The following is a 27,713-nucleotide window of genomic DNA, read 5'->3' on the forward strand; positions in this document are numbered from 1 at the left end:
TGATAACAATTGACATAAAATCTTAGTTCCTTTCCCCTTTGATACAGAAAATGTATGAATGGATTTAATTAAACTTTAATCCTGAGCAGTCTTCATCACTAGTCCACCCAGTCCAATCCCTGCCCAACTTACAAAATTTGAGTAAAAAAAAGTCACCTCAAATTGCACTGGTGAGACATAGATGCAATCACCCATCAATTGCCCAAAGCGCCTAAATGCACCTCATAGGCAACTTTTTTTTTGAATATATGTCAACTTGAAAATTGTTTATGCTAAGCATAGTCAAAGGGTAAAATAGTCAAAAAAAAGAAACTATATAAGTTCCATTTTCTTTTACAATGTTTCTTTCATTTTTCTGTTTCAAGGTCATGACTTCAAGTTGATGGCTGTATCAAATGCATCCACAGTGTTGTTTTGCTGTCCCCACAACTGTGCATATCTTCCTGCCTTTGATAAGAGAATTTCATGGGGTCCATTTTCAACGACCTTCCCATTCTCCAAAACTACAATCTGATTATTACATTTTGAAAGATGGATGAGTAACATATAGGAGCATTTAATATGCGCAGGGTACACAATATGGCACATAGGAAATGCACGGAAAACTTGGTAATCTATTATTAAGTGCCATTGTTTTAAGGTATGGCTGACCTGTAGTGCAGGTGTGTACTAAAATCAGTGGTATAAATAAAAAAAGCAAGGCATATTGGAGGGAATTGGTGAATTTAAATGGAATATCCGGCTAAATATTTGAGGGAACTAGATAATTTAAATGGGATGGGATCCCATCCCCATAAGATTTGCGCATAATTAATACCAAGAATGCCTACCTCATCACATTGCATTGCAGTGGTAAGCCTATGAGCAATGAATATTGAAGTTCGATTATTTGCTAGGGACTTCAATGCACTTAAAATCTCCGCTTCTGTTGTGCTGTCCAGTGCACTTGTAGCTTCATCACACAATCTGGAGATAACAGATCAGATCCACAGAATTAACAAAAAAAACAATTCAACTCATCTTTTTCCTCTATATATGGAGAAGTCCATCAATAAACATTCTGACCAATATTTCGTAATATCACATATGCCTATAAATGAAATCAGTGACCCTAATTAGGCTTAAAACTGCAGATGTAGCCTAAATTAGACCAAAGTTAATTGCTGATGGCTACAATGTACCAAAAATCAATCATCCGTGAGGGAAATGTTTGAGGAGTTTGCTCATAAGATCAAATCTGAAAGCATGTAATGTGGCCTAGAGAATTATTGCAAGCTCCAGAAAACATACCAAAAACTACCAACATAGAGAGAATTTTTAAACCATACAAATTTGGACAACATAATCATCCTTTGTTACTCAAGAATGTGTGCGTGCATGTAGCGTATTGTTACTCTAAGTTCACTATATTAGGAACTAGGTGCTATTTATGAGAAAATAAATATAAAACCTGGATGATATTTCAAGGACAAAAATAAAACTATATCTTTTTATGTCCCTAAAATATAGTTTAGGTTCTTTCTTCGTCTCTAAAATATAGTTTTATGCGGAATACACTAGCAACAAATTTAATGAAAGTGGACAAATGGATGAAATTGGTGGCATTTTAAATTTTTAGGCATGAGAATAGAACTTTTTAAATTTTAGGGACGAAATAGAACAAGTACCTATATTTCAAGGATGAAGAGAATATTTTTGTCAAAAATGATCTATCAATTATAACTAATTTATTTCTCAATTAGCAACTTTTATTGGCAGAGGCAGAATAAGACTTAATTGAATGATATACCTAAAACAGACAAAAACAACACATCTCAATTATAACATAGCAATTTGATTTGAACATTCTCCAAATAATGAGAAAGGAAAACAGCGAATTCCAAAATGTTCAACAGAGAAAGACATCATCAAAGATGAGTTCTCCAGGAGCAGAAAGAAAGAATGGTTCTCAAACTCTCATGCCTACTGCCCGCATGCCAGTTTATCCTTATGCATTTATGGTACTGAATGTATATTCACCTACCTAAGTATATAAATGCACACAAATGTGAATAAAAATAAGGCGTAAATGCACTTTTAGTCCCTACATTTTGACCCGATTTCTATTTTGGTCCCTACATTTTATTTTTACCACTTTTAGTCCCTAAACCAATTAACGCGTAACGTTTAAATCCTTACTGTCACCCAACTAACAGAAAATGCTGACGTGACTAACGGCACAGTAAAATAATAATTAAAAAATCTATTTTCGCATTAAAAAATTGCCACGTCAGCATTTAAATTAATTTTAATTAAATAAAAAAAATTAAAAACAAAATTATTCCGTATGCATCAAAATCAAAACTCACTAACAAACCCAAATTTTTTCAAAACTCACTAACAGATCCGTCACAACTAAAACTAACCCAGCTACCAAAACAACAAACACTAAAACCCAATAACCAAAACTAATAGCAAAGAGAAAGAGAAAGAGAGAAGAATTGATGCGCGAATCCTCCTCCTCCACAGCAATACAAGTCACACAGTCGCATATGGGTGCGCGAATATCTTTATCAACGCCGTTTTTGCGAACTTGTATAGCTTTTGGGTGGGTTCAGATGGAGTTTTGATCGGCGGAAGGAGATCGGGTGGGTTCTGATGGAGTTTTGATCGGCGTGGGTTCTCTGGAGATCGGAGTTTTGATTGGTGTATATGGAGATCGGGTTTTGATTGCGTGGGTTTCGTTTCGATGGGGTTTTGATCGCGTGGGTTCTATGGATCGGAGTTTGATTGCGTGGGTGCTGAAATAATGGGTTTGCTGGGGTGATTGTTGATTTGTGTGATTTGTTCAAGCGCTTCGACGGCGTTGATGAAGAGGGAGAGTTCGACACGCCGCCGCCACTGGGGTTGCTGGCTTTTCGTTTCTGTGCTGGGTTTGACTGGGTTTGATCGGATCTAGGTTTAGAGAAAGAGATGGTGGGTGCTGGGTTCGACTGGGTTTGCTGAAATCTGGGCTTTCTCATCGGTGATCGTTGGTGGGTTTGACTGGGTTTGAACGGATGATCGGTGTGGGTTTGTTGTTGTTGGTTTGAGTGTGGTTTCGTGTGAGTTCTCTGTGTTTGCTCTTGTTCATGCTTTTTGATCTGGTGATATATTTTTTTTTTCCTGTAGGTCATGTTCTTTGATTCTGGGTCTGATGTTGTTGCTGGGTTTGATGTTCATGTTCTTTGATGTTCAATTCATGTAATTTTTTGTTTTAATTTAGTTTTTAATTTTTTTATTTAATTAAAATTAATTTAAATGCTGACGTGGCAATTTTTTAATGCGAAAATAGATTTTTTAATTATTATTTTACTGTGCCGTTAGCCACATCAGCATTTTCTGTTAGTTGAGTGACGGTAAGGACTTAAACGTCACGCGTTAATTGGTTTAGGGACTAAAAGTGGTAAAAATAAAATGTAAGGACCAAAATAGAAATCGGGTCAAAATGTAGGGACTAAAAGTGCATTTACGCCTAAAAATAAAGGTTCAATCAAGAAGAAAAGGATAAAGTAAAAATGCTCACAGAATTGCGGGTGCTTTCAAAAATGCACGGGCTAGAGCGACACGCTGCTTCTCACCACCACTTAGCTGTATAGAAAAGCCACCCATTTAATGAAAATTCAAGAGTTGACTGACAAGCTCTCCAAAAAATAAATAAATAATTGCAGTTTATTTGATAATCAGTTTCCATAAACCTTAAAGGTCTGGCTGAGTATTGTCTTTGCCAGAAGCATAACTAAAACTCCAAAAGCTCAACAAATATTTACTTATGTGGTGTCTCACCTAGAACTGTATATAAATATGTTTTTAAAAACTATGTAATGGTTTAATCCAGGGATCTTTCTGCCAATTACAAAAACACTGCTATATAGCCTGAAGTATTCATTAAAAAAAAATGTAGAATCCTATTATCAATGTACACAGACATGCATATCTTATTGAGAACTGGCAATTGTATCCAGCCCCACACTCCATCCAGCAGCTCAGCCTGGAAAGAGGGGTGTCTTTCCATTTACCACCATAACTAAGAAAATTTATTACTGCAGTGGTCCTCTTACCTTCAGCCCACGTTCCCCCACAACAGTAGAATATTTCTCCGGGAAATTCATGATAGTGTCATGAATCGCTGCATGTCGAGCGGCATCATACACCTTAACAGATACACAAGAAGAAAATTAGGCTAGAAAAATAACTTAGAATTTTCAACTATGCATTATTTGCAGAACCCAAATAAACAAAGGAAGAAGTAACACAGGTGCATCACATACCTCTTCGTCTGTTGCTGAAAGACGGCCGTAATGAATGTTATGGAATATTGTGTCATTGAAGAGTACCTGTCCATCAAGCACAAGTTGCTTGTCTTATAAGTCTTACAACTTGCAAGATCTAACAAGGAATACCTATATATTCATATATAGAAGACTAGAACAAGAAAAAGAAATATGAAATCACTTAATTGAACTAACCGTATCTTGTGGCACAACACCAATAGATTTCCGTAGACTCTCTAGAGTTACCTCACGAATATCTCGACCATCTATCCTTATCTGTGAAGGACAAATTCCGTGTTTATGAAGGGAAGCAAGTCAGTGGTCGAAATGCCATCATACGAAGAAGAAGAAGAAGAAGAAAAAAACTTCCATTTCCATTCTTCATCATATCATATTGAAGATGTCTTTTCATGTCTTTGTCCATCAAGAATATTCCAGGATGATAAAATAGCAGTAAAAACTAATAACAATGCTAGACATATAGCTAGATGAGAAAATACCCTACAATATATGTGCTTAAGAAGTTCTAGGGTGAAAAAGAGTCGGTGACCAATAGCTTCATAATTAGCAACCGGCAAAAGGTGTCATTTGGAGCTTTAAGAATACATACAATTTTATGAAGGTGATCATCTTTTCATACATAAAATGTGAAGCTCTGTTCTCATTTCATGCCCTGTGCTACCAACAATACATTTTAAAATAAATAACAAAAAACATTTAATCATAATGATTATCTTCTTTTTACCTTATTAGTTTTGTATGGAAAGGGGTAGTCTAAATGTTTAGTTTCTGTTTGTCTAGCATGTCAAAATTTGCAAGTAGAATATATCCACTACTGATGCAGTTAGTAAATGCAAGTACACATCATTAAAGAATTGAGTACATTAGGATGTAAGATACCAATATTGTACCAATAGAAAACAAAAAAAAGAGAATCACAGCATCAATTCTTACACTTCCAGAATTGATGTCAAAGAACCTGAAGAGCAATCTAAGAATGGTCGACTTGCCTGCAAGCAGATACCAGTTTCAATAAATTAATGATGCTGCAAGGAGATGAGTAGAAAAGGCATTCGATGATGCAATAACAAGGTTTAAGGTTTAACACAAATGGAAGTATCCACCAACCACTGACTGAAAATAAATTGGAATGATTATGAAACTGCATTTTTATATAAATCACTCACTTGTTCAAGTATTTCACGAAAATCAGAGCAAATGATCATACACTAAGATGATTGTAAAGAGATTAGTACTACCCTATACATGTGGACTGAAGAGAGCAACCAGTACAAAGTAATGAAAAGAAAGATGATAGTGAAGACATTAGTAAGACCCTATAGGTGTGAACTGAAGAGAGCAACTATAAAGTAAATGAAACAGTTAATACATGCAAACTTCAAGTTTGGATCTTGATGCCATATCGAATTTTCAAGCAAGCATGACAAACCCATAGTTATAAAAGCATTGCAAAACTGAGATAAACAGACAACTTGGAAGGCAAGTACAAAAATATAGAAGACACAAATTGTCCCAAGTCAAAAGGTTATTTCCTTAAGATAAGGTAAATTATAGTGGCACCTCAAATGCAATGGACAGAAAATAGACTGGCGCTTACTGTTTCAAAATTAAAAATAAAATCAGCATTCTTATCACAGTACACCTCCTATGTTGTTTCTGGTTATGATGGAGGTCTTCAGTAAGATGATGAAAAGAGTTGAAAGGGCTAGTTTACTTCGAGGTTTTAGGGCCGATGGTAGATGGGGTGGAGGGGTATGTGTCTCGCATCTTTTGTTTGTGGATGATATGATTCCGTTTTGCGATGCAGATGAGGAGCAAATTCTACATGTTCGGGTGCTTCTTCTTTGTTTCTAGGCTGTCACAGACAGGTTTTCCAGGCTGTGACAGGTTTAATGACAGGCTTTGATACCAAGACAGGTTTTTCTTCTTTGTTTGGATCGTTCCCATTGGGAGGTTCCTAATGTCCATGTCTTGGCAGAGATTTTGGGTTGCTGGATTGGGTCTTTGCCTATGACCTATCTTAGTATGCCATTGGGGGCATCTCACAAGTCCCCTACTATTTGGAATCCTATCTTCGAGAAAATTGAGTGTAAGTTGGCTGTGTGGAAAAAGATGTATTTGTCAAAGGGTGGAAGACTGATGTTGTTTAAGAGTACATTATTTAGTCTTCCTACTTACTTTTTATCTCTTTTTACTATCCCTATGCATGTGGCTAATAAAATTGAGAGGTTGTAAAGGGATTTCTTGTGGGGGGGTTCCAAGACACATTTGGTGGGATGGGACAAGGTGTGTGCACCTTTGGAATATGGTAGGTTAGGAGTAAGGAAATTAACTACTTTTAATAAAACTTTACTAGAGAAATGGTTATGACGGTTTGGGGTTGAGGAGACAAAACTTTGAAGAAGGGTTGTAGCTCTAAAGTTTGGGGAAGAATGGGAGGGATGGACCTCCAAGCTAGATAGAGGGGTACATGGGTGTGGTTTGTGGAGAAGTATCTGAATGGGTTGGGAGGTTTTTAGCAAAAATATCCGGTTTGAGGTAGGGGTGGGGGATAGAGTGAAGCTTTGGACAGATCAATGAGGTGGGGATTCTCCATTTCAATTGACCTTTCCTGGTGTGTATGGGATTGCTTCCAATAAAGAGGCATTAGTGGCCTCTTCTCTTGAACGGTTGGGGATAGAGAACGGAGAAGTTGGGATGTTCGTTTCATTTGGAGACCAAATGATTGGGAGATGGGTGGTGTGGATGAATTTCTCCGTACTTTGGGTTCTAATTTACCTCCTACTGAGAATGGAGATGTATGCGACGGAAGTTAACGAACAATGAGAATTTTGATATCTGATTGTTTTATAATAAGTTAAGAGGTCTCTTGCCCATTATCTTTCCTTAGAAAGGTGTTTGGAAGTTTAAGGCTCCTCGGCGTGTTTCTTTCTTTGTATGGACTGCTGTATGGGATAAGATCCTTACAGGTGACAATTTGAGGGGTAGAGGGATGAATTTTGTTAACTGGAGCATTATGTGTTGTTGTAATGGGGAGATGGTGGATCATTTGCTACTTCATTGTGGTAAGGCTTACTGGTTGTGGAGTTTGGATCTTAGATCTTTTGGGATTTCATAGGTCTTGCCAAGATTGGTTACGGATACTCTCTTTGGTTGGTGGAATTGGCCTGGAAAGCATTCGTCTAGCATTTGAAATTTAGCTCCATTGTGCTTAATGTGGTGTCTTTGGAGGGAGCAAAATTGGAGGACATTTGAGGACATGGAAAGTTCAAACGACCAGCTATTGGCTTCTTTCAGTAGCTCCTTTTTGGATTGGTCTAGGGTTTGGGGACTCACCTCTAGTGATTTTCTCCCTATGTTCCTTAACTCTCTCCTTTGTAATTAGTATCTTTTCTTTCTTTTTTTATCTTCTCTCTTTGTAATTTTTTTCTTTGCCTTATGACTTTCTGCATAAGGTAGTGTTCTTGAATATACATCTTTATTACTTATCAAAAAAATAAAAACCTTGAAATGGTCCCATTTATATAAAAAAGGGAAATCAATTATGTGGCATGTGACATCTTATATGAAACTTTATACTTTTTTCTCTAAGCACATATCGTAGCATTTCAAAGAAACAAGGAGGAAAATGAAGTAGAAATTTGTGTCAAATCACAAGCCAAAAAGATAATATAGGAGAAATTCAACCCTGGAGGTGCTGATAGACCATCACAGTGGTTGGTTTTTTTGTTACTTCATGCTTTTAATGAAGTTGTCTTTTCACAATAAATTTTTTTCTTACCAATCAAAAAAATAATAAATGGAGAAATTTGGTGTTGTGGATAATTTCTAGATATGTTATGCTATAATCTTCCTGCTTTCTGAATAAGATGATGCATTCTTAAAGGAATTGAGAAACAACAAGAACAACAAAAATGAAATAAAATAATTATAATAATAACCTAGAAATCAGCACCTTGGTTTGCTGGGAATCAATACCAAGCATAAGAAAACAGGACCTATGAATTGATACCTGGGTTTTCCGGGAATTAATACCGAACTATTGAAAACTCCAACAATAAATTTTATTACTCAAGCAAATTGTCTCCATTGGAGTACAACAGCAAGCTTTTATAGACTATTAGGTCTAAACCCTAATCCTAATTGACTTTGGTCAAAGCCTAATTATTTAATTAAGAACCCCAATCCTGATTGGCTTAGGTCAAAGCCTAATTATTGAATTAAGAAGCTAACCTTGACTCCAAGAAATTAAAAAATAAAATACTAATAACCTAATTTGCTGATAAAATCCAATGAACCAACAGAAAAAATTACAAATGACTTCTAAGGTTACATAAAACTAAATAAAATTGTCTTTGCATTACCCTAGTTAGAGAAAACTCGAGCTCGGGTGTTAAAGTGTTTAAGGAAGGGAATTATTGCTTGTCGTAACCTTTGGCCTCACTAAGAACAAAGAGGCTTTTCGTTCTTCCATATCATTCATCTCAAATGATTACATTGATAGGTGGATAAAATATAACCTTATCTTGATCCACATAAAGCACTGTCATATCAAACTTTTCCACTTCATGCACCATGGAGGGTTAATCAATAGCAGATGCATCAAACTCATTTTTTACAACATATGCACCCTCAAATTCTTGGCTATCTTCTTGAACTTTCTTTTCATCAAGTAGTGGAAAATCTTACCTCCCAGTGAGTGTATACCTAACTCTTCAACAGGTTATATTAAATCTCCTACACAGTGTGAGTTCCAACTCGCTATATATGCTCTGCAATTTTTTTTTCTTGCTGGTCTAGCACAATAGAAACATCTTTTGACACTTGTACTGCTATTTCAACAATAGGCTTTAGCAGTTCTTTATGTTCCTTCCTCACCATGGTCTCATTACCAAGGTTATTGTCTCCTATAAATGAAGCTGTGATCTCATTGTTACCAGTCATCTTGTGAAAAGATGTCTCCAATGAATCAAAACGGGCATTAGTTTTAGCACCCTTCTATCCGAACTTGCGGATTGGTCTATGAAGGCTTTCATTAGGTTTTCTAGGGTTTGTTTCATGGCAACTTGGAACTTAGAACTAGAAACTACACAAACACCATGATAGAATTGGGACAGATATTTCCCTTGATATGACTGATGTAGATATTTCTCTTTAAAGTTTTTTCATTTTTTTCCCAATCATTTATAGCAGGTTTATTAGCTTCTTAGTAATGTACAAGTATTCTTTGGCTCTACTTATGAGTTTCATCCAGGCAAATCTAACCTTCTTATCATCTAGTAATGTATTTGTTCAAAGAATTGGCTCATTTTATGTAACCAATTGGTAAAGATCCATACATCTCAATGACCATCAAATGTAGGTCTTCCAATATCACCATGACGCACAAGTTGGGAATTCTGTCCACCTGGAGTTAGTAAATAAAGCTCACTAAAGAAGCTACTGCCATGGCTTCAAATAAATAAAGAGAGGAAGCACACATGCCATGCACTATTTGAACACTAAAGGATAGCCCAATGTGTTAAATTCTTGAGCCATACCACGTGTTAATTGGGCCAAACTAATAGTCAAGAATTCCAACTATATTGCTTCAAATTTGTTTTTAATTGACAAATAAAGCAAGGTTACAGATCAATAGGATGGATCAGCATTGTCCGAACAGATCTATGCTAGGGTCTAAACCCAAGAAGCAGTCGAGGGACTTTTTTTTTTTTTTTTTTGAGAACAAAGCAGTCAAGGGACTTAGATACCAAGGTTGGAGAGGATACAACAAGAGGGACAAGGAGCAAATTCGGTAGTGCGATAACAAGCGGAGAAAAAGATCTTATGAGACATCGCTCTAAGGGCCAATAACCTGACAACTTGTCCTTGAACAAGTGGAGCAATCAACCTTGAACAATATTCATCTGAATTGGTGGCATTTAGGCTAGCAAACAGTGAGGGGCTGCTTTGGTGTGAGATGGGTCATGTCCTGTGGAAAATGAATGCAATGGTGACAACTTGTCAGGGGTCTGTGGTGATGGAGATGAGATAAATGTCCTAGGTATGTGTTTCACAGCAGCGGCTTAGGTAGGTTTAGGTAGGTTTTGGGGGGAAAATGGGCCATTAGCCATGATTGCTCAAGAATATAGTTAGTAGGTACTGTTTTGAAAGGAAATATAATACTAATATCTTGAGTCTAAGAGAGTCGATTTTGGGGGCCAAAATCGAGACTCAAAGACTTGATTTTCATGGTCTATCACGTCTGATGTGGCATTTTATCCACGTGGTGTCCACCTGGAAATCGAGTCTAAGACTCGATTTACAAACCAAAAAAATTTTAAGTCTCTCCCAAAAAAAAAAAATTAAGAAATCCCAGAAATCGCGACCTGGGTCGCACCGCCTGGGTCACGACCTGGGTCGCGCGCTTGGGTCGCGCGCTTGGGTCGCGACCTGGGTCGCGCGCCTGGGTCTCGCGGCTTGGGTCGCGTGCCTGGGTCTTGCGGCCTGGGGTCGCACCGCTTGGGTCGCGCTGCTGGGTTGGCGGCGATGGGCCTGTGGTGGCTGAGCTTGTGCAGGAAGCAGCAATAGATACACAGAGGAAATGATACTCAGAAAAAAGAAGGAAAAGGAAAATAAGAAAAAACAAAGTGAAAGTTATAAATCGAGTGTCAGATACTCGATTTCCAGGTGGAGTCCACATGGAAAAAATGCCACATCAGACTTGATCTGACCATAAAAATCGAGTCTTTGAGACTCGATTTATAGCCCAAAATCGACTCTATTAGACTCGAGATACTAGTAAAATATATAGTTTATAAACAGTACCTACTAATTATAATGTTTAAAAATTAATGTTAAATTCCCATTTTGGCCAGGTTTTGGTGGTTTTTAGTGACGTGGGACAAATTGGTGAATTTTTCTATGCATGTTTGTGATGGTTAAGAATTATTGAAGAAATGATTATGGGGTCTGTGAAGATTTAATGGTGGTTTGATGTGTTATTTGATGGCCATTTGGTAGAAGAAAGAATGGGGTTTAGGGTTTTGATAGTTAAAAGAAATGGCTTGATTTGGAGTTTTAATTTTTAAGGGAGAAGGAAAAGAGAGAATTTGATGGTGTTTAGGAGTTTTATGAACGGTACTTGAGAATAGCACAACAAGAGAGAAAATAAGAAAAGGGAGAAGAGAAAGGGAGAAAAGAACACACCCAACACGCCTCAATGCTGAAAACACTTAATATTTTTATCAATCAACTTCTCTATATATCAAGTAAATTTATTTCATATATATAAACTCTTTCTTATACTAGTAATATTAGGACTCTTAGTTTGACAAGTAAACTAAAAACCTAAAGAATTAGAGAAAATAAAACCTAAGATACTTAGGGTCTCCTAGAAAATCCTAAACTCAACTAAACTACCAAAATAACCTTAATTAGTAGGGATTGCAATAATTACAATTTTGCCTCAAATTCAAATTGACAATAAATTATTAGATAAAAACTCAAATGAAAATTTGTTTTAACACAAGGACATGCATAACTAGACCTTTAACACTAACATGACTTTTACTTCAGTGGGACTTCACATGTGGCCCCCATAAATAAGTCTTAAATAGAGGAATTTGTGAAGTAATGAATTAATCTTCCATTGCTGCATCATTCTCCCCTTGCTGGAAAAAACTCAGTCTTGAGTTTTATAGCGTTGAAGCATAAGAATCTTTGAACTAACTTAAACCAATTCTTGCTTAACAAAAAAACTTAAAGCAATTCTTCAATCACCGTTGGAGAATTAAGAATAACAAATTTTTTTTTGCTACCACATCATTTAATTTGTTTGAAACGATAAAATCAATGACTAGAGTACTTTTCAAACAGGTCAACAATGGGGGTGCTTCCCAAACAGGTATGATGTTTTCGGGTGTTGAGCTGGTAGATGGGTTGCAAAATGGGGGGTCAGAGCTTCTGCTTTTTCCACGGGAACAAAGTGGAGCTGGCTCTAGTGTTTCTGGTATTGGGGTGAAAGAGAGTGGTCCTCTGGAGTGTGTACTGCTGTCACGGTGGGATCCTAAGGCAGTTACGGATAAGGTGCTGACCAGGGTTGATGAAGAGGGTGAACAGTCTAAATGGGTGTCCATAATGATGAGAAGTTTTCGCAAAATGGTGGGTTTTCCTATTGTAAGACATGAAGCTTAGTGTGTGGCTATATTTCATTTACTAGAACAAGAATGTCTTGAGGTTGTAAATGATGGGTGTGTTCGAAGCTAGAAAGCATGAGTGCGGCTCCAGGGCTGCCGCACCCGCACCGGACTCGTGGTGATGCTCCTCCGACGCACTGATATGGCCTTTTTTTTTTTTTCAATTCACGCCGATATGCGCCAATTCGCACCGATTCTGGCCAATTTGGCGTAGATTCCAGCCGAAATCAGCCAAAACTGGCTGAAATACATGTTAAAAAAATAATAAAAATAAACTTGTGAGTTATATTCTAATTTATGAATATCATGTTTTAGTTATTATCTACTATTACTCTTAAATTTGTATATATTTACAATTATATGACCAGGGTTGATGAAGAGGGTGACCAGTCTAAATGGGTGTCCACATTGATGAGAAGTTTTTGCAAAATGTTGGGTTTTCCTATCGTAAGACACAAAGCTAAATGTGTAGCTTTATTTCGTTTACTGGAACAAGAATGTCTTGAGGTTGTAAATGATGGGTGTGTTCAAAGTTAGAAAGCATAGGTGCAGCTCCAGGGCTGCCGCACCCGCACAGGACTTCCAGCGATGTGCCGATTCGACCTTTTTTTTTTTTAAATTATACACACAGATTCACCCTGATACAGGCCAATTCGCGCCAATTCGGCACAGATTCTGGCGGAAATTGGCCAAAATACATGTTAAAAAAATAATAAAAATAAACTTGTGGGTTGTATTCTAATTTATGAATATCATGTTTTAGTTATTATATACTATTATTCTTACGTTGGTATATATTTACACTTATGTGAAAAAGTATGCTTAGTAATATAAAGAAAATATTAATAAAAATGTTTTTAATAATTTTTTAATCGCCACACCCGCATCCTACTTTTTTAAAAATTGCCGAGTCCCGCACCCGTGCTTCATAAGTTCGAAGACCTATTAAAGTTGGTCAGAAAGGTCTTAGAGAACTTCGGGGTCTAGTATCCACAGTAAATTATGATGGGTCCTCTTCTCGTAATAGAGGTTCGTCGAATGATTTTGGGGCTATTGGTGGTTATAAATGACTTTAAGACTCCTTTCTTGGAATGTTAGGGGTTTGAATAATCCCTGGAAGAGGGAAGTTTGTAAGAATCTCCTTAAGGAATGGCGGTGTGATATAGTCTGCCTCTAGGAAACTAAACTTTCTTTAGTAAATTTTGTTGTTGTGCGAAGCTTATGGGGTAGTCCCTTCATTGATTGGGCTGTCCTGGATGCGGTTCAAACATCTGGACATCTGGGGGGGTTTTGCTGCTTTGGGATAAGCGGGTGGTTGAGAAAATTGATGTTTTGGTTGGTCAATTCTTAGTTAGTGTACTTCTTATAGGAGTATTGGATGGTTTTGAATGGGTTTGTACTGGTATTTATGGTCCAAATGCAGACCAACATAGGGCTGCTTTGTGGGAGGAGTTATCAACGGTGCGTGTTTGATGGACCAATGCTTGGTTATTTTTTGGAGACTTCAATATCATTAGATATCCTTGTGAGAGGCTTGGCTGTGACTCTTTCAGTCCAGCCATGTTTGCTTTTTCGGATTTTATAGAGAATAATTTCCAAGTGGATTTACCATTAGATGGGGCCTCTTTCACCTAGTTTAGGGACTCCAAACCGAAGTCTATGTCCCGTATTGACAGGACCTTGGTCTCTGCAGATTGGGAGGAACATTTTGGAAACGTGCCTCGAAGGGTGCTTCCTCGTGTTATTTCTGATCATTGTCCGCTTTTGGTGGAAACTGGTGGTGTTGGTAGGGGGCGCTGTGCTTTTAAGTTTGAGAATATGTGGCTAAAAGTTGAGGGTTTTGTTGAGAAGGCTCAACAATGGTGGAATGGTTATTGTTGTATAGGTCCTCCAAGTTTTGTTTTGGCTCAAAAATTAAAGGCTCTTAAAGATGACCTAAAGAAGTGGAATAAGGAGGAATTTGGTGATTTGGCTATTAAGAAGAAGAGTTTGTTGTCTGAATTATTGGGTTTGGATGCTAAGGATGAAATTTTGGACCTTTTGCATAAGGAACAAGCTCGCAGAACACATGTTAAAGGTGATATCGAAGTTTTAGCTTCTTTGGAAGAGACTTTCTGGAGACAAAAGTCTTGTGCTCTATATGTGAAGGAGGGAGATAACAACACACGCTTCTTTCATAGATTAGCAAATTCTCATAGAAGAGCTAATCATATTAGCAGCGTAGAGGTAGATGGTGTTTTATATGAGGATAAATCTAGTGTACGTTCTCAGTTGGTCCAATTTTATCAGGAGCTTTATACAGAGACTGGCACATGGTGTCCAACTGTGGATGGGTTGGATTTTTCTTGTATTGGGGAGGATGATAGGTTGTCCCTTGAGAGAGAATTCTTGAAAGAAGAAGTTACCTAGGTTCTGGTAGAGATGGAGGGGGATAAAGCCCCTGGTCCGGACAGGTTCACCATGGCATTTTTTCACAAATGTTGGAGGGTTGTAGAGGATGATGTTATGGCTATATTTAAGCATTTTCACAAGTACGCAGTATTTGAACGGTCTCTAAATGCTTCTTTTTTGTCTTTAATTCCTAAGAAAACTAATGCTGTCAATATAAAGGATTTCCGGCCTATTAGCTTGGTGGGCAGTGTTTACAAGTTGCTATCTAAGGTGTTGGCGAATAGGTTGAGGCTGGTGTTAGACAATCTGATCTCAGAGTCTCAAAATCCCTTTGTTGGTGGAAGACAAATTTTGGACTCAGTGCTAATTGCTAATGAGTGCCTAGACAGCAGATTGAAATGCCACTCACTAGGTGTGGTTTGTAAGTTGGACATAGAAAAAATCTACGATCATGTGAATTAGGATGCCTTACTCTATTTGTTGAATAGGATGGGCTTTGGGTTGAAGTAGAGGGAGTGGATTAAGGCTTGCATATCTACTGTTCACTTCTCTGTTCTTGTGAATGGATCCCCAGCAGGTTTTTTTGGAAGTTCTCGTGGTTTGAGACAAGGTGATCATTTGTCCCCTCTTCTTTTCCTTTTGATTATGGAAGTTTTAGTCAGATTCTGAAGAAAACTAAGGATAGTGGTCTGCTTCGTGGTTTTCATGTGGGACCAGTTAACTCTATTGGGGTACACATATCACATTTGTTATTTGCAAACGATGCCATTTTGTTTTGTGATGCTTCTAGATAACAGTTGTTGTCCATTAGGCTCACTTTGTCTAGCTTCCAAAATTTTACTGGTTTGAAAGTAAATGCAGGGAAGAGTAAGATTGTCCCGGTTGGGGAGGTTGGTAATATAGGTGCTTTGGCTAACATTCTCCGTTGTAGGGTGGGTAGTCTGCCTATGAAATATTAGGGAATGTCGTTGGGTACTCCATACAAGATTGCATCTATTTGGAATCCTATTTCGGAGAAGAAGTTATCTAGTTGGAAGCGTCTATATTTTTCTAAAGGTGGTAGACTTACTCTTTTGAAGAGTACTCTTTCTAGCCTTCCCACATACTACCTATCCTTATTTACCATCCCTATAGCTGTGGCTGACAGATTGGAGCGTATTCAAAGGAATTTTTTGTGGGGGTCTTCAGAGGAGTGTTTCAAACATTCTTTGGTGGCTTGGGAGAAGGTGTGTTCACCACTAGAGATGGGCGGTTTGGGGGTTAGGAAGTTAGTTCACTTCAATCAAGCCCTATTAGAAAAATAGTTATGGAGGTTTGGCCAAGAAGGAACTCATCTCTGGCGGAGGGTTATTGCCACCAAATATGGAGAGGGTCAAGGGGGGCGGAATACAAAAGTTTGCAGAAAGGCCCACGGGTGTGGTCTTTGGCGTGGTAATAATAACGGTTGGAAGAGGTTCTCCAAACATTTGGCCCTCATGGTGGGTGATGGCTCTCGCATTCTTTTTTGGCATGATAGGTGGATTGGGGATTCCTCACTTAAAATGCTCTATCCTCAGTTATATACGTGTTCAAGTGACAAGGAAGCTTGCATTTCTGATGTATTGTGTCATCAGGAGGGTGGGAATAATACTTGAGAGTTTATAGGAATTTTCATAAGAGGGAATTAGAAGCTGCCTTCTCTTTCTTGGATTTCATGTAGTCACGAATTCTGAGAGGCATTGGGTGCAAGTCCCCATTGGTGTCTTAATGGGAATGGTAAGTTCGATATTCAGTCCTTTTATAATAAGATCAGGGGTACCTCTTTCTCTAGCTTCCCTTGGAAGGGGATTTGGATAGTCAAGGTTCCTAAAATGGTGGCTTTCTTCATGTGGACTGCAGCTCATGGTCGGACACTTAACTTGGATAATTTGATGCTCCGAGGTCTCCCTTTGGCAAATATGTGCTGTATGTGCAGCTGTAATGAGGAATTTGTGGACCATCTTCTCCTACATTGTCCTGTAGCTCATTCTTTGTGGGTGCAAATGTTACAAGTTTTCGGGATCCAATGGGTCATGCCAACTTCAGTGGAGAGTTTGGTGTTTTGTTGGAGTAATTGGCTAGGGAAATTTTCTTCGGACATATGGAACATGGTGCCTGGCTGTTTAATGTGGGTTGTTTGGATGGAAAGAAATCGGCGCTCTTTTGAGGCTAAAGAGAAATCACTTGTTCAGTTACAAGCTCTCTGCCAGAGTACTCTTTTTGATTGGGCTAGGTGCTTGGGTTCTTCAAATTGTTCTTTTACTCTGGAGTTTCTTACTTCCCTTAGATTTGCCCCTTAAGTTGCCTTTCATATCTTTGTTGTTTTTTGTTGCTGTTTCTTGTGTTCACCATCATGAACACCTTGTATTTGCTGTTTTCGCTTTTTCTTCATGATTAATATGATTCTTATTACTCATCCAAAAAAAAAAATCCTTTTTGAATGGATCCATAGCAATAATATCAACATCTTCCTAGGTCTTGACTTTTTCATGATCAATGTTATGCTTCACCTTGCTCCTTTGTGGTTTCCATTGTCTATAATGCACTCTTTTGGCTGTCCTTGAAATCGAACATGTGGGGTTGTTGGATGTGGTGGGAATCTCAGTCAAGGGTGGTTTGGAGTTTGACGATGGTGTCTTAGACCGGCAGTAGGGGTTGATCACATTTTGCTTTGATACCAAAATTGATGCAGCACCAATTCTCAAAAGAGATTGAGAATCAACAGAAGAAAGAAAATAAAATAAATATAATCAACACATATACCTACTTGGAATCAACACCAAGCAAAAGCAACACCTAGGCTTGCTTAGAATCAACACCAAGCAAAACAAAACAAAACCTAGAAATCAAACACTGGGTTCCGTGAAATCAACACCAAGCTATTTAAGGAACAAACTCTAACAATAAATATTATTACTAAAGCAAATTGTCTCCATGGAGTACACTAGCTAATAAAATCCAATAGACTGATAGAAAAAAAATACAATTAAATTCTAAAATTATATAAAACTAAATAAAATTGTAACTGGTGAGAGAAAAAATAGTCAACCAAGAATTTTCTTTGATATCATTAGTGAGGAGAGTTATGAATATGTAATAGTATAGTGAGGGGTAAAATTGTAATATCATTAGAAGTACCCACATAAAAATAACAAGTTGAATCTCATATATATATATATATATATGAAATAAATATCTGTTTAATGTTTTTTTTTTTTTTTTATGTGTGTTAAAGTAAATTAAATAACCTAAAACCTACTTGCTGCTAATTGATACTTACCACTGCCACTGGTTCCAACAATAGCCACACTCTTCCCAGCTGGTACAACAAAAGAAACCCCATCAAGAATCTTTCTTTCTGTCAGGTAGCTGAATTTTAAGTAAAAAAAGTAACATGAATCAGAAATTTAATCTTTTTAAATATATATATATATATATACACACACACACACTTAAAATATATATATATATATATAGTATGCTTATGAATAAGATTAATGCAATAATTATAATCTCCCATCCAATTCCATGATAATCAAGACTCGCAGTTGTAGTCCATATAGACCTTAAACATGAGCACAATACAATGAAGTTGACAATCTCAGAGAGATCTAAACACTCAGTTACCATGTGTAAAATCTCATTCTTTTGATGTAGGACAGTTGTAACAACAAATTTCTTTATACTTTGAAGGAATATATAGAATTTAGTAGGTTGATGCAAATAAGTATCTACAAATTTTTTACCTCAATTATGAATCCAAAAGTTGAAGGGAACTTAGAACCCTAAGTGCTTACAAATTTTAAATGATAAAATGCAATAACTTATACAGAACTGTGACAATGCATGGCATACATAATTTACATTAAAAAATAAATAAATAAGTGTGCAATGAAAATATACTAGTAAAGTAACATAGGGCATATTGGGGAATCTATGTACATTTACTTGTAGTGAGCTTAAGGGTTGAGAATTTAAAGCTCTCTGTTAAGAACTCTAATAAGAAGGGTTAAAGCTTTTGGTAGAGAAAGAGAAAGACTTGATTTAGGGTTGCAAAGTGGTGAATGAAAAACTGATATCAAATCTGTCCACATGGTGCGAACAATAGTATGAACAGTGTGTACTAACACATGCACGAACAGTATCACAAACAGTGACAGTGCATAGAATAAAAATAAAAATAAAATAAAAGAAGAAGAAAACAACACACTAAGGTCAATGTGCCTCAATATCAAAGCACTCATTAAAATCTTTAAGTACAGTGAGCATAATATGTGAGGACTCTTTCTTGTACTTGTAAAATAATGAATCCTAATACTAACAAGCCAGTAAGGTGAGAAATGGATAACTTTGACTTTAAAAGAAAATAAACCCAATACACTTAGAAACTCCTAGAAAGTTCTAGACTTCACAATTATCAAAATACCCTGAATTTGCAAAAGTAGAAGAAATTACAATTCTACACTGATTACAAAACTAATCATACCTCATAAAATAAAAACCAAAATTAAATCTCTCCCTCTCTCTCTCTCTCTCTCTATATATATATATATATATATATATATATATATATAATTATCAAAATTATATATTCTTTTAAATCTAGAGTAATTATAATCAGACCTTTAAAACCATACAACTCTTGCTTCCCTTATGTATGGTTTGGTGTATATTTGTAGAACAAAAATTATACTTCTACCCAGGTTACAAAATTAACCATAACTTATAAAATAAAAATAAAAATAAAAATTATTAATTGTTTTAACCTAGAGTAATTGGTACACAATTGTTGAACTAGCTCACTAAGACGAGTAATGACTGCATCACAAGAACGATAATCAGGAGTTGCATGCTTAGATGATGTAGAAGTAGGTTGTGGTTGTGCAGCATCTCAATGACTTGATGCACACAATATGGCTTGCCATATTTAACTCAGCAATAAGCTTCAATATGATTAGTACCACCACAATGATCATACTTCCTATCACCATCACCAATATGACCACAAGAACCACCACTAAAACCACAACCGCCACAAAAACCACCACCAAAGCTACCATAGCCCCTGCTTGAACCTGAGGCAAAAGACTCAAATGAAGAGACAGTGGAGCCAGTCACAATGGAGTCATATCCTATTGACAGGTGCAATAGTCAAGAATAAGCATTAGCAGCTAAAGCTAAGGTTTCACTAGTAAGGATTTGATCATTGAACGAAGGTAAGTCAGAGTCTAAGACAATTTGCAAAGTAGCAATAATAAATTCCTCCTCATGACACTTTTGTTGCTCCAAATCAGTAGTAAAAGGCCTATATTGCAATATTTGAGCTCACACTGGTGTATCTAGCGGGAATGAAATCCTATAAGCTTTGAGGGTCAAGAACGGTCCATTCTTGAATTTAAGTCTTTTTTCTTTTTTACTCTTCTTGAATGGTTTTTTGTTTTACCATCTTTTTCTTGTTTCTCCCTTCTTGTGTTGATTGATCATTGTACCTTGGTTTCTTGATGTTTATGCCATTTTCGTACATTTTCTATATATTGGGCTGAGTTTTAATAAAGTTTTTATGTTACTTATCAAAAAAAAAATTGAGCTCACATACTGTTAAGAGTACTATAGTATTCAAATAAAGTTTTTCAAACTACTTAGCAATGAAAATTCTCTCATAATTCTGAGGAAAAAATAATCTGATGAAAAAATATTCTACAATAAAGTCTCAAATCTTTAGCTATCAACAAAAAATAGTCTCAAATCTTCTTAAAAGAGTCACAAAATTCAAATATATTAGCAATGTAGGGTTCCATATATTCCACAATCCCATCATAACAAAATCAGTGCCATCCACCCCAAGAATTTCCATATTTAATTTCCATCACTCTCCTCCAAATGGAATCCATCTACACTACAAAGCACCATAGCCATTGGCCAAATTGAGCTTGGTTAAAAACCAAAAACTTCCTAACCCTAAGCCTCCAAGTTGGATAAGAGTGCAAATAGAATTCCAGTTAAATTAAGACTCCTATTTAGACTAGTAACCTAAAAGGCTAACTTGGTCAAAGAAAATAAACCCAAGAAACTTAGAAATTGTTTGGTTGCCTACTTCAAACAGTTTTCATGATTTAAAAATGGTTGGTCCCACATTTTGACATCTTGTTTGGCTGCTTGTTTTTAAAAACACATATAAAAAACTTGTTCTAAAATCACAGTGCAAATCACAACATTTTTCTCTTCTCATTTACAGTTCTCAAAATACTGTTCACACTGATAAATAAAAATAATAATTTGTTATAAGAAATATATATATATTTTTTCATTCAGTCATTCATCTCTCTCTCTCTCTCTCTAAGCCATCCTTCACCAAGGACCCTGGGTGATGTAGTGGTGGAGGAGATGCGTTTTTGGGGTTGGGTCGGTGCAAAATGGGTTGAGGTTGAGGCAACAGAGGACTGGTGGCGGGGTAAAATCGTTTTTGGGGGTTGGGATTTTGTGGGGGTGGTGGCAATTGGCGGTGGAGTTTTTTGTGGATTTACTTGTGGAGGTGGATCTTTTCTGGCAAGGGTGGAATTCAATGCAGGGGGGCTTTGCGGATTTTTTTTCTTCAGGCAATGGATTTGCTGTTGCATCAGTGGTGGTGGTGCACTGCTGGGGTAGTGTTAGACTGCTGGGTTGATTTTTGTTAATTTTTTATGGTTAATTTTGGCCATTTTTTATGATTTATGAGAAAGGGATGGCGGGGAGGGGAGAATAGATGAATGGAAAACATGATTCATCTTTCCTTTTTCTTTTTCTTTTTTGGTGTGAAAACACTAGAAAACCAATTTTGAAAAACACAAAGCCCAAAACAACAAACCTTTAGCATCTCCTAAAAAAACTCTAGACTCAACTCAATTAACAAAATACATTTAATTTGTAAGATTGCAAAATTACAATTTTGTCCCTGATTACAAAATCATAGCTTTCAAAATAAAAACACAAACTAAAAATTTTGTAAAACCTAAAATACTTATCAAATCTGTAAACCATAGGACTACCTAAAATACTTATTAAAGCTTTAAAGCCACAGACTCTTGCTTCAATTGAACTTTGAACATTGACACCATGAAGTGAATCTTGAATAAACGAGATTGCGAGGTAGAAAATTTTGATCTTCCAAGGCTACATCGTAAAGTCAACAAGTATACACCACTTTTTTCCATAAGTACACTCTTTAAGGAGAATAATAATCTTTGCCATCCAATCTAAAGAAATTGCAGATATCAAATAGGACAATGTAGAGCTTATTAGGGTAGCTTTATGACATCTGATTTCTAACAAATAAAGAGGTGAGTGCTAAAGACTGAATATACAACATGACAGAAGAAAATCATCAAGCTTCCTTATATCTCATTTTTGTGCTTGCAAATATAAGATCCAAACCAAAAATCTGATGGTGTTAGTGTGTGCTTGATGTCCGTTCTTAACACACTTCCCAACATCTAAAACTTTTGGGCTGATGGCTGACAAACTTAATATCATACTTTGGTGGACTATGAGATCTTTGGTTCAAGAGTAGTTAACCCCGACTTCTCATTATATCTTCTAATTATCATATCTGAGGTCCATATTTCTTGACTATTATTAGGTGTGTATGCTTGTCTTGTTATGCATCATTGGCCTTCTTCCTAACTAGCTCAGACTTTTGGGGTTGATGGTATGAAGAGATGGATTTAAAGCATCTCAGTTTAAAAATATTTTCAAGGCTTGCATAATGTGGTGTGCTAATTTTTCAAATAAGATAATCTCAACTGATGACCACTTTCTGTTGCTTGCTACACCATCAAAATTTGCCACTAAATCATATGCTTAGAAACCAATATATTAGAGAAATAGCTAGGTAAGACCATTCCCTTAGAGAAGGATTTGAAAAAAGAAAAAAGAAAAGAGAGCATACCCAAAGTGTACATTATTGAATTGAATGCTCCCTCCATCCAACTTAAGAGGCTTTGCATCATCTTTGTCTCTAATCTCAGCCCTCTCCTGCATTGATCATAGAAAAAATTAATAATGCTCAGGAAATAGGCACTTAGAAAGAAAATTTAGATTACTAGGAAGACGAACAACAAAATAACTCAAATAACCAAGAAAAAATTCTCTTTATCTTTAATATTTTTTTTTTTTTGTTGATAAGTAATAGACTTCATTGAAATTATTATAATAAAAAATAGATAAAACAAAGGCACACAGGCATTGTGCTAAGAGGCAACAAAGAAAAAGAAACTAAACAGCAATGAAAGGATAAAATCAAGCATATCAAGCAGAGAAATGAAAGTAACAACACCCGAAGCATTATAGAGCATGTGTTTCCTTTTTAAGCCTTCATTAGAAGGGCTCATTAAATATGAAGTAGCTTTCCTGTTATAATAGAATAGCAAAGCCTTTGTGAAAGTGAACTAAATAAAGAAAAGCATATGTCGCCAACATAAGCTGTGATCTTTTTCCTACATTCATCACCATCCAAAAATAATTTAGAAATGAATCTTGATCTCCTATGAAGAAATTACGAGTCATTTTCTCAAGGAAAAACACATACTGAGATGAAAGAAAATCCAAACTAACAGACATATTATGCAACAATAAACAAACTATAAAACCCAGGATAATTAAACTGCAAGAGAATTGTAGGAAGTTCCTGAGAAATACCTCTAGCAACTGAAACATGGACTTCATATCAACAAGACTCTGTATGGTCTCACGATAAACACTGCCAAGATAATTCAGTGGAAGAGATAATTGGAAGAGAAGTCCATTCACCATGACCTGCACCATGACATTAATCCATAATTTGTGTAACCATCAGCCAATCCTTTCTGAAAATACAAGTTTCATTACAAGCATATAAGAACATATTTTACCAAATCACCAACTGTCATCTCGCCATTCATAATTCCATTTGAACATAACACCATAGCTATTGAAAGAGCCGTGCTAAATATTACATTTTGGCCGAAGTTCAAATATGCAAGGCTACGTTGTGTTTTTAAAGCAGCATCTTCATACCCTGAGCAATTGAATCACCAACAGTAACAGAACAGCATTAAGATTCAATTAGAGTAAATTTGTAATGAAAATACTTTAAATGGAAGGACATAACTTGCACTTTTGCCATACTATCAGGAAGAAGAGGGGGGGGGGGGGACTGAGAAGGCAAGAGATTAAAAAGAACATAAATAATAAAGAAAATCCAACACCACCTGAACCATATTAAAATTGATTTGGTCGTTGGCCACATAAAATCACCAATTCCAAACTATTAGAAGCATGAAGGAGGAGCGATCACCAAGTCCCAATTAGGGTAGGAGTGGCAACAGACCAGGATTGAGATGGGAAGCCCCTTCTTAAACCTGAACCCACAGGAGCAAACTTTGTTCTAAACCAACAAAACACAGGTTCCCAATTTGGAAACCCAAACCCAGCCCACCCAGTTAGCTGGCATTGTGCACACAAAAGACAACCTACAAGTTGGGTAATTGCCCATCAGATTGAAGGTTGCCCAAATTATATACTGCATTATACAGCCAATGAAGAAGGAATAAAGGTTTTCTCCATGAGGCAGCAGAGCAACTAAGCCTCTTGATTCCTAACTATCCTAGAACCTGGTGGGCTATAACCCTTTTAAATCAATACACCTGAATTGATAATTACGCGTCAATGTAATAACTACCATACCACTATGATAACTTACTCTTTAAGTACTCATCATATTGATCAGCTTCAAAAGCTTCATTGTTGAAGTACTTGACAGTCTGGGAAAAAATGGACATAATTGGAGAAAATAAGGCATCAAATATTCCATAAGGAGAAAATAAGGCATCAAACGATCCATAAGGAGAAAATCAAACAATAAAAGTACATCACAGCCTCACCTCATAATTAATAAGTGAATCAATTGCCCTTGTACTTGCATCATTATCAGCTTTATTCATAGCCTTTCTGAATTTTGTCCTCCACTGGAAAAACAAAGAAAAACCTTTGCTGAGAATGATAAGCCCAAAAGGTTAACCTTCTTGCACACGCCCCCAAACACCCTCCCCCCCCCCCCCCCCCAAAAAAAAACTAATATTTAATAAATTCAACCCTGTAGGACTCTCAGGAGCCAATGCACAGTACATATGCCTTTAAACATTGTGATTTGGGTTAGGAAAATTTTGCAAAGCATACAATCTGTCGGAATGCTGTGTGCATAAAGACAGTTATGACATAACCATGGAAAAAGAAAGCAAATGAAGTCTATTTTTCCATTTCTCTAAACCATATGCATACATTTCTGATAAAGACCTGGATTGGGAAATGATACCTGTGTCACTGATAATGTAAAAATGATATATGCAGCAACCGATAGCGAAGTAATCCATGCAAAAGGTGCTCCAAATTTGTATGCTAGAATACCTGATACCATAGATATCTGGAAGGATACATGTTAAATCTGTAGAATTGTTTCAGGAAAAAAGAAGAAGAAGCAAGGATGATCATGTAATAAGATGTACCAAGAAAGACACCAAAGTATGGTATGATATATGCGTCACTAAAATTAAACAGCAGCATTCAAGGTACAAAATCCAGTGGCATCATAAATGTTAGGTAGCTTAATAATCAATTGAATATCCATCCCCATACCTCTAAGATGGTGGGTACAACATTGAACACCATAGCTGAGAGAATGAAATTTATAGCACGGCTTCCACGATCAATAATTCTATTTAATCCACCCGTTTCTCGACTGGAAATACAGAAGCCATGTGAGAAATAGGAAAATATGTAACTTAACCGCTCAAAATTGTTTCCATTGCAAATATATATTATCAAAAAAAATTCTATTGCAAAGGGGAAGTCATCCTGAATTTAAGCATTAATATCCCTTGGAGAATGGAGATATAACTTTAAAAAGATTAGAGTGCTAAGCGCTATATCATATTGGCACAACATACTCAACAAATGCAAATTGATAAGGATGAGTCTTTTTATACATAAGTGACATTTCAAAAACAGATTATTATAATTGACAAATGACTCAGCTCATTGGAGGACAAATAAAAAACGAGACACCATATGTCCACTTAATTATGCATGTAACGTACCTAGTGCATAGTAACAACAAAAGAATTAAAGAAAGGAACAAAAGTGACAAAAGTGTTTCTCAGTTATTAGCTATACCTAAGATGATATCGAAGGTCAAGGTCATGCAAATGAGCAAACACCTGCAGAAAGTAAGATACAATTACACAAGTCATGTTGAAGGAATTTGCTGACTATATATAAGAATTTCAAATAAGAAACGTGAAATTACGAGTAAGAAGATTGTGTGAGATATTGGGAAAGTAATGTGTATCTGTGTATTCTAATATAATAAAGGAACAAATTTTTTGGCAGCGACATACCTTCCTAGATATTGTTCGAATTGTTCGCAAAGCCACCTTAGAAAACACGGCAGTCCTCAGTTCTGCCACAACAGAATTGTGTTCAGTTACAAAGAACAGAATCAATGGATAATGACAAACAACCAAGAAAACCACGTAAGAAATTATGGTAGCAATAGTAGCATATGATTCTGATATCGGGGAATAAACACATATAATCAAAGATTGAAGCTTTAAAACAGAAACAAAAATGAAATGTGGACAAGAATTAGCAATTACTTCAGTGTAGTAGTACCGTTGAAAGCAGAAGAACACGCCCGCGCAATCCCATATCCAATCAAAACGGAAGCTGGGGTGGCGAAAAGAGCCAGAGCAGTTGGATTGGCGGTTGTGAAGGAAGTGAGAGCAGCAGCATTGCTGGAATAGGTTGTTAGCCAATCAACAGCAAGCTTGAAGAGGAAAGGCACCTGAATATTCACAACCTGCAATGAAAGAACCAACCAAAATTTTATTAGAGCCTCAACCAATTGAAGTGTGTTGGAAGTAGTAGCAGTAGTGATTACTTTACCTTGGCACCAACGAGAAAGGCCAAGGCAGTGATGATCCGGAGACGGAATTCGAAGTTGTCTTTCACCCAAATGTAAGTGGCAAGAGTACGCAGGATGTTCATATCAGCAACCCTGTCCTGTGAAGCCGACTTCACGAGTTTCGCATCATTCTTATTATCATTATTATTATTATTCTCATCCGTAATAGTACTAGTTTTTGGAGTTGAAGTTGAGAACGATATGCGCCCATTCACCATAAAACTCTGTCAAAATTGATCAATCAAATTATTAATTGTCTAGTGAAACAATAGCAATACAAAAAGTTACAAGATATGATAGACTAACTGGATGTAGAGGATAGGCTCTGTTGCCTGCTCGGCCGGAAGACGAAGAAGAAGGTGAATCGGAAAGGAACGATTTGACATGATAGGTAAGAGGATAGGGATTTGTTGTTCTTCTTATTGTTGTTGTTGTTGTTGTTCTGAGATTGAAATTACGAAGAGGAGAATGGTATGAACGCAAGAAAGTAGTGGTAGTGTTTGGATACAGAAACTTGCGTTGGACAAGCAATGAAGCCCTAAGGCTCTTCGATGCTGCAGCAGCAACTGCAGCCGCTGCTAGCATTTTTTTTTTTTTTTTTTTGAACACTAACTTCAGAATTGTTTTCAATAGAAATTGGAGAAAACCCTAATACGATGTGTTTTTAATGTAGCTGAAGAATTTGTGTAGTGAAATTCAAAAATTGAATGGTAGTAGTGATTTTACAAAGAAGGAGAAGAACAAAAGGGACACGGAAAGAGAGTGAGAAAGAGAGAGGTGTTAGAGATATTTGTAGTTTATTAGTTTATAGGAACACTTCCCGCGATGTTTGCAGGCGGC

The 27,713-nt window shown here is 36.6% G+C and overlaps 1 protein-coding gene across 1 annotated transcript; it reads right to left on the minus strand.

The window, feature by feature from the left end:
* Window positions 1-12: 12 nt before the first annotated feature.
* Window positions 13-27,713, minus strand: LOC142607900 (ABC transporter B family member 25, mitochondrial). The gene is made up of 20 exons (XM_075779557.1): window positions 27,180-27,713; window positions 26,855-27,097; window positions 26,582-26,768; window positions 26,308-26,369; window positions 26,084-26,127; window positions 25,547-25,649; window positions 25,227-25,334; window positions 24,796-24,879; window positions 24,615-24,675; window positions 23,785-23,930; window positions 23,573-23,689; window positions 22,824-22,909; window positions 18,180-18,268; window positions 5,247-5,302; window positions 4,488-4,568; window positions 4,290-4,355; window positions 4,080-4,172; window positions 3,545-3,609; window positions 831-966; window positions 13-510 (listed from the first exon to the last, which is right to left on the minus strand). The coding sequence occupies exons 1-20, from the start codon at window positions 27,456-27,458 to the stop codon at window positions 367-369; spliced, it is 2,250 nt and encodes a 749-aa protein (XP_075635672.1). The 5' UTR covers window positions 27,459-27,713; the 3' UTR covers window positions 13-366.

Source organism: Castanea sativa, chromosome 8, assembly GCF_040712315.1.
Source record: "Castanea sativa cultivar Marrone di Chiusa Pesio chromosome 8, ASM4071231v1".
NCBI lineage: Eukaryota > Viridiplantae > Streptophyta > Magnoliopsida > Fagales > Fagaceae > Castanea > Castanea sativa.

Bases quoted from the DNA above. Each gene is read 5' to 3' on its own strand.
- LOC142607900 (XM_075779557.1), bottom strand. From the start codon at position 27,458: ATGCTAGCAGCGGCTGCAGTTGCTGCTGCAGCATCGAAGAGCCTTAGG. The intron at 25,650-26,083 runs GTATAGCTAATA...CTGTATTTCCAG, and splicing joins GACCTTCGATATCATCTTAG to TCGAGAAACGGGTGGATTAA. The intron at 4,356-4,487 runs GTTAGTTCAATT...CTTGATGGACAG, and splicing joins GTGTTGTGCCACAAGATACG to GTACTCTTCAATGACACAAT.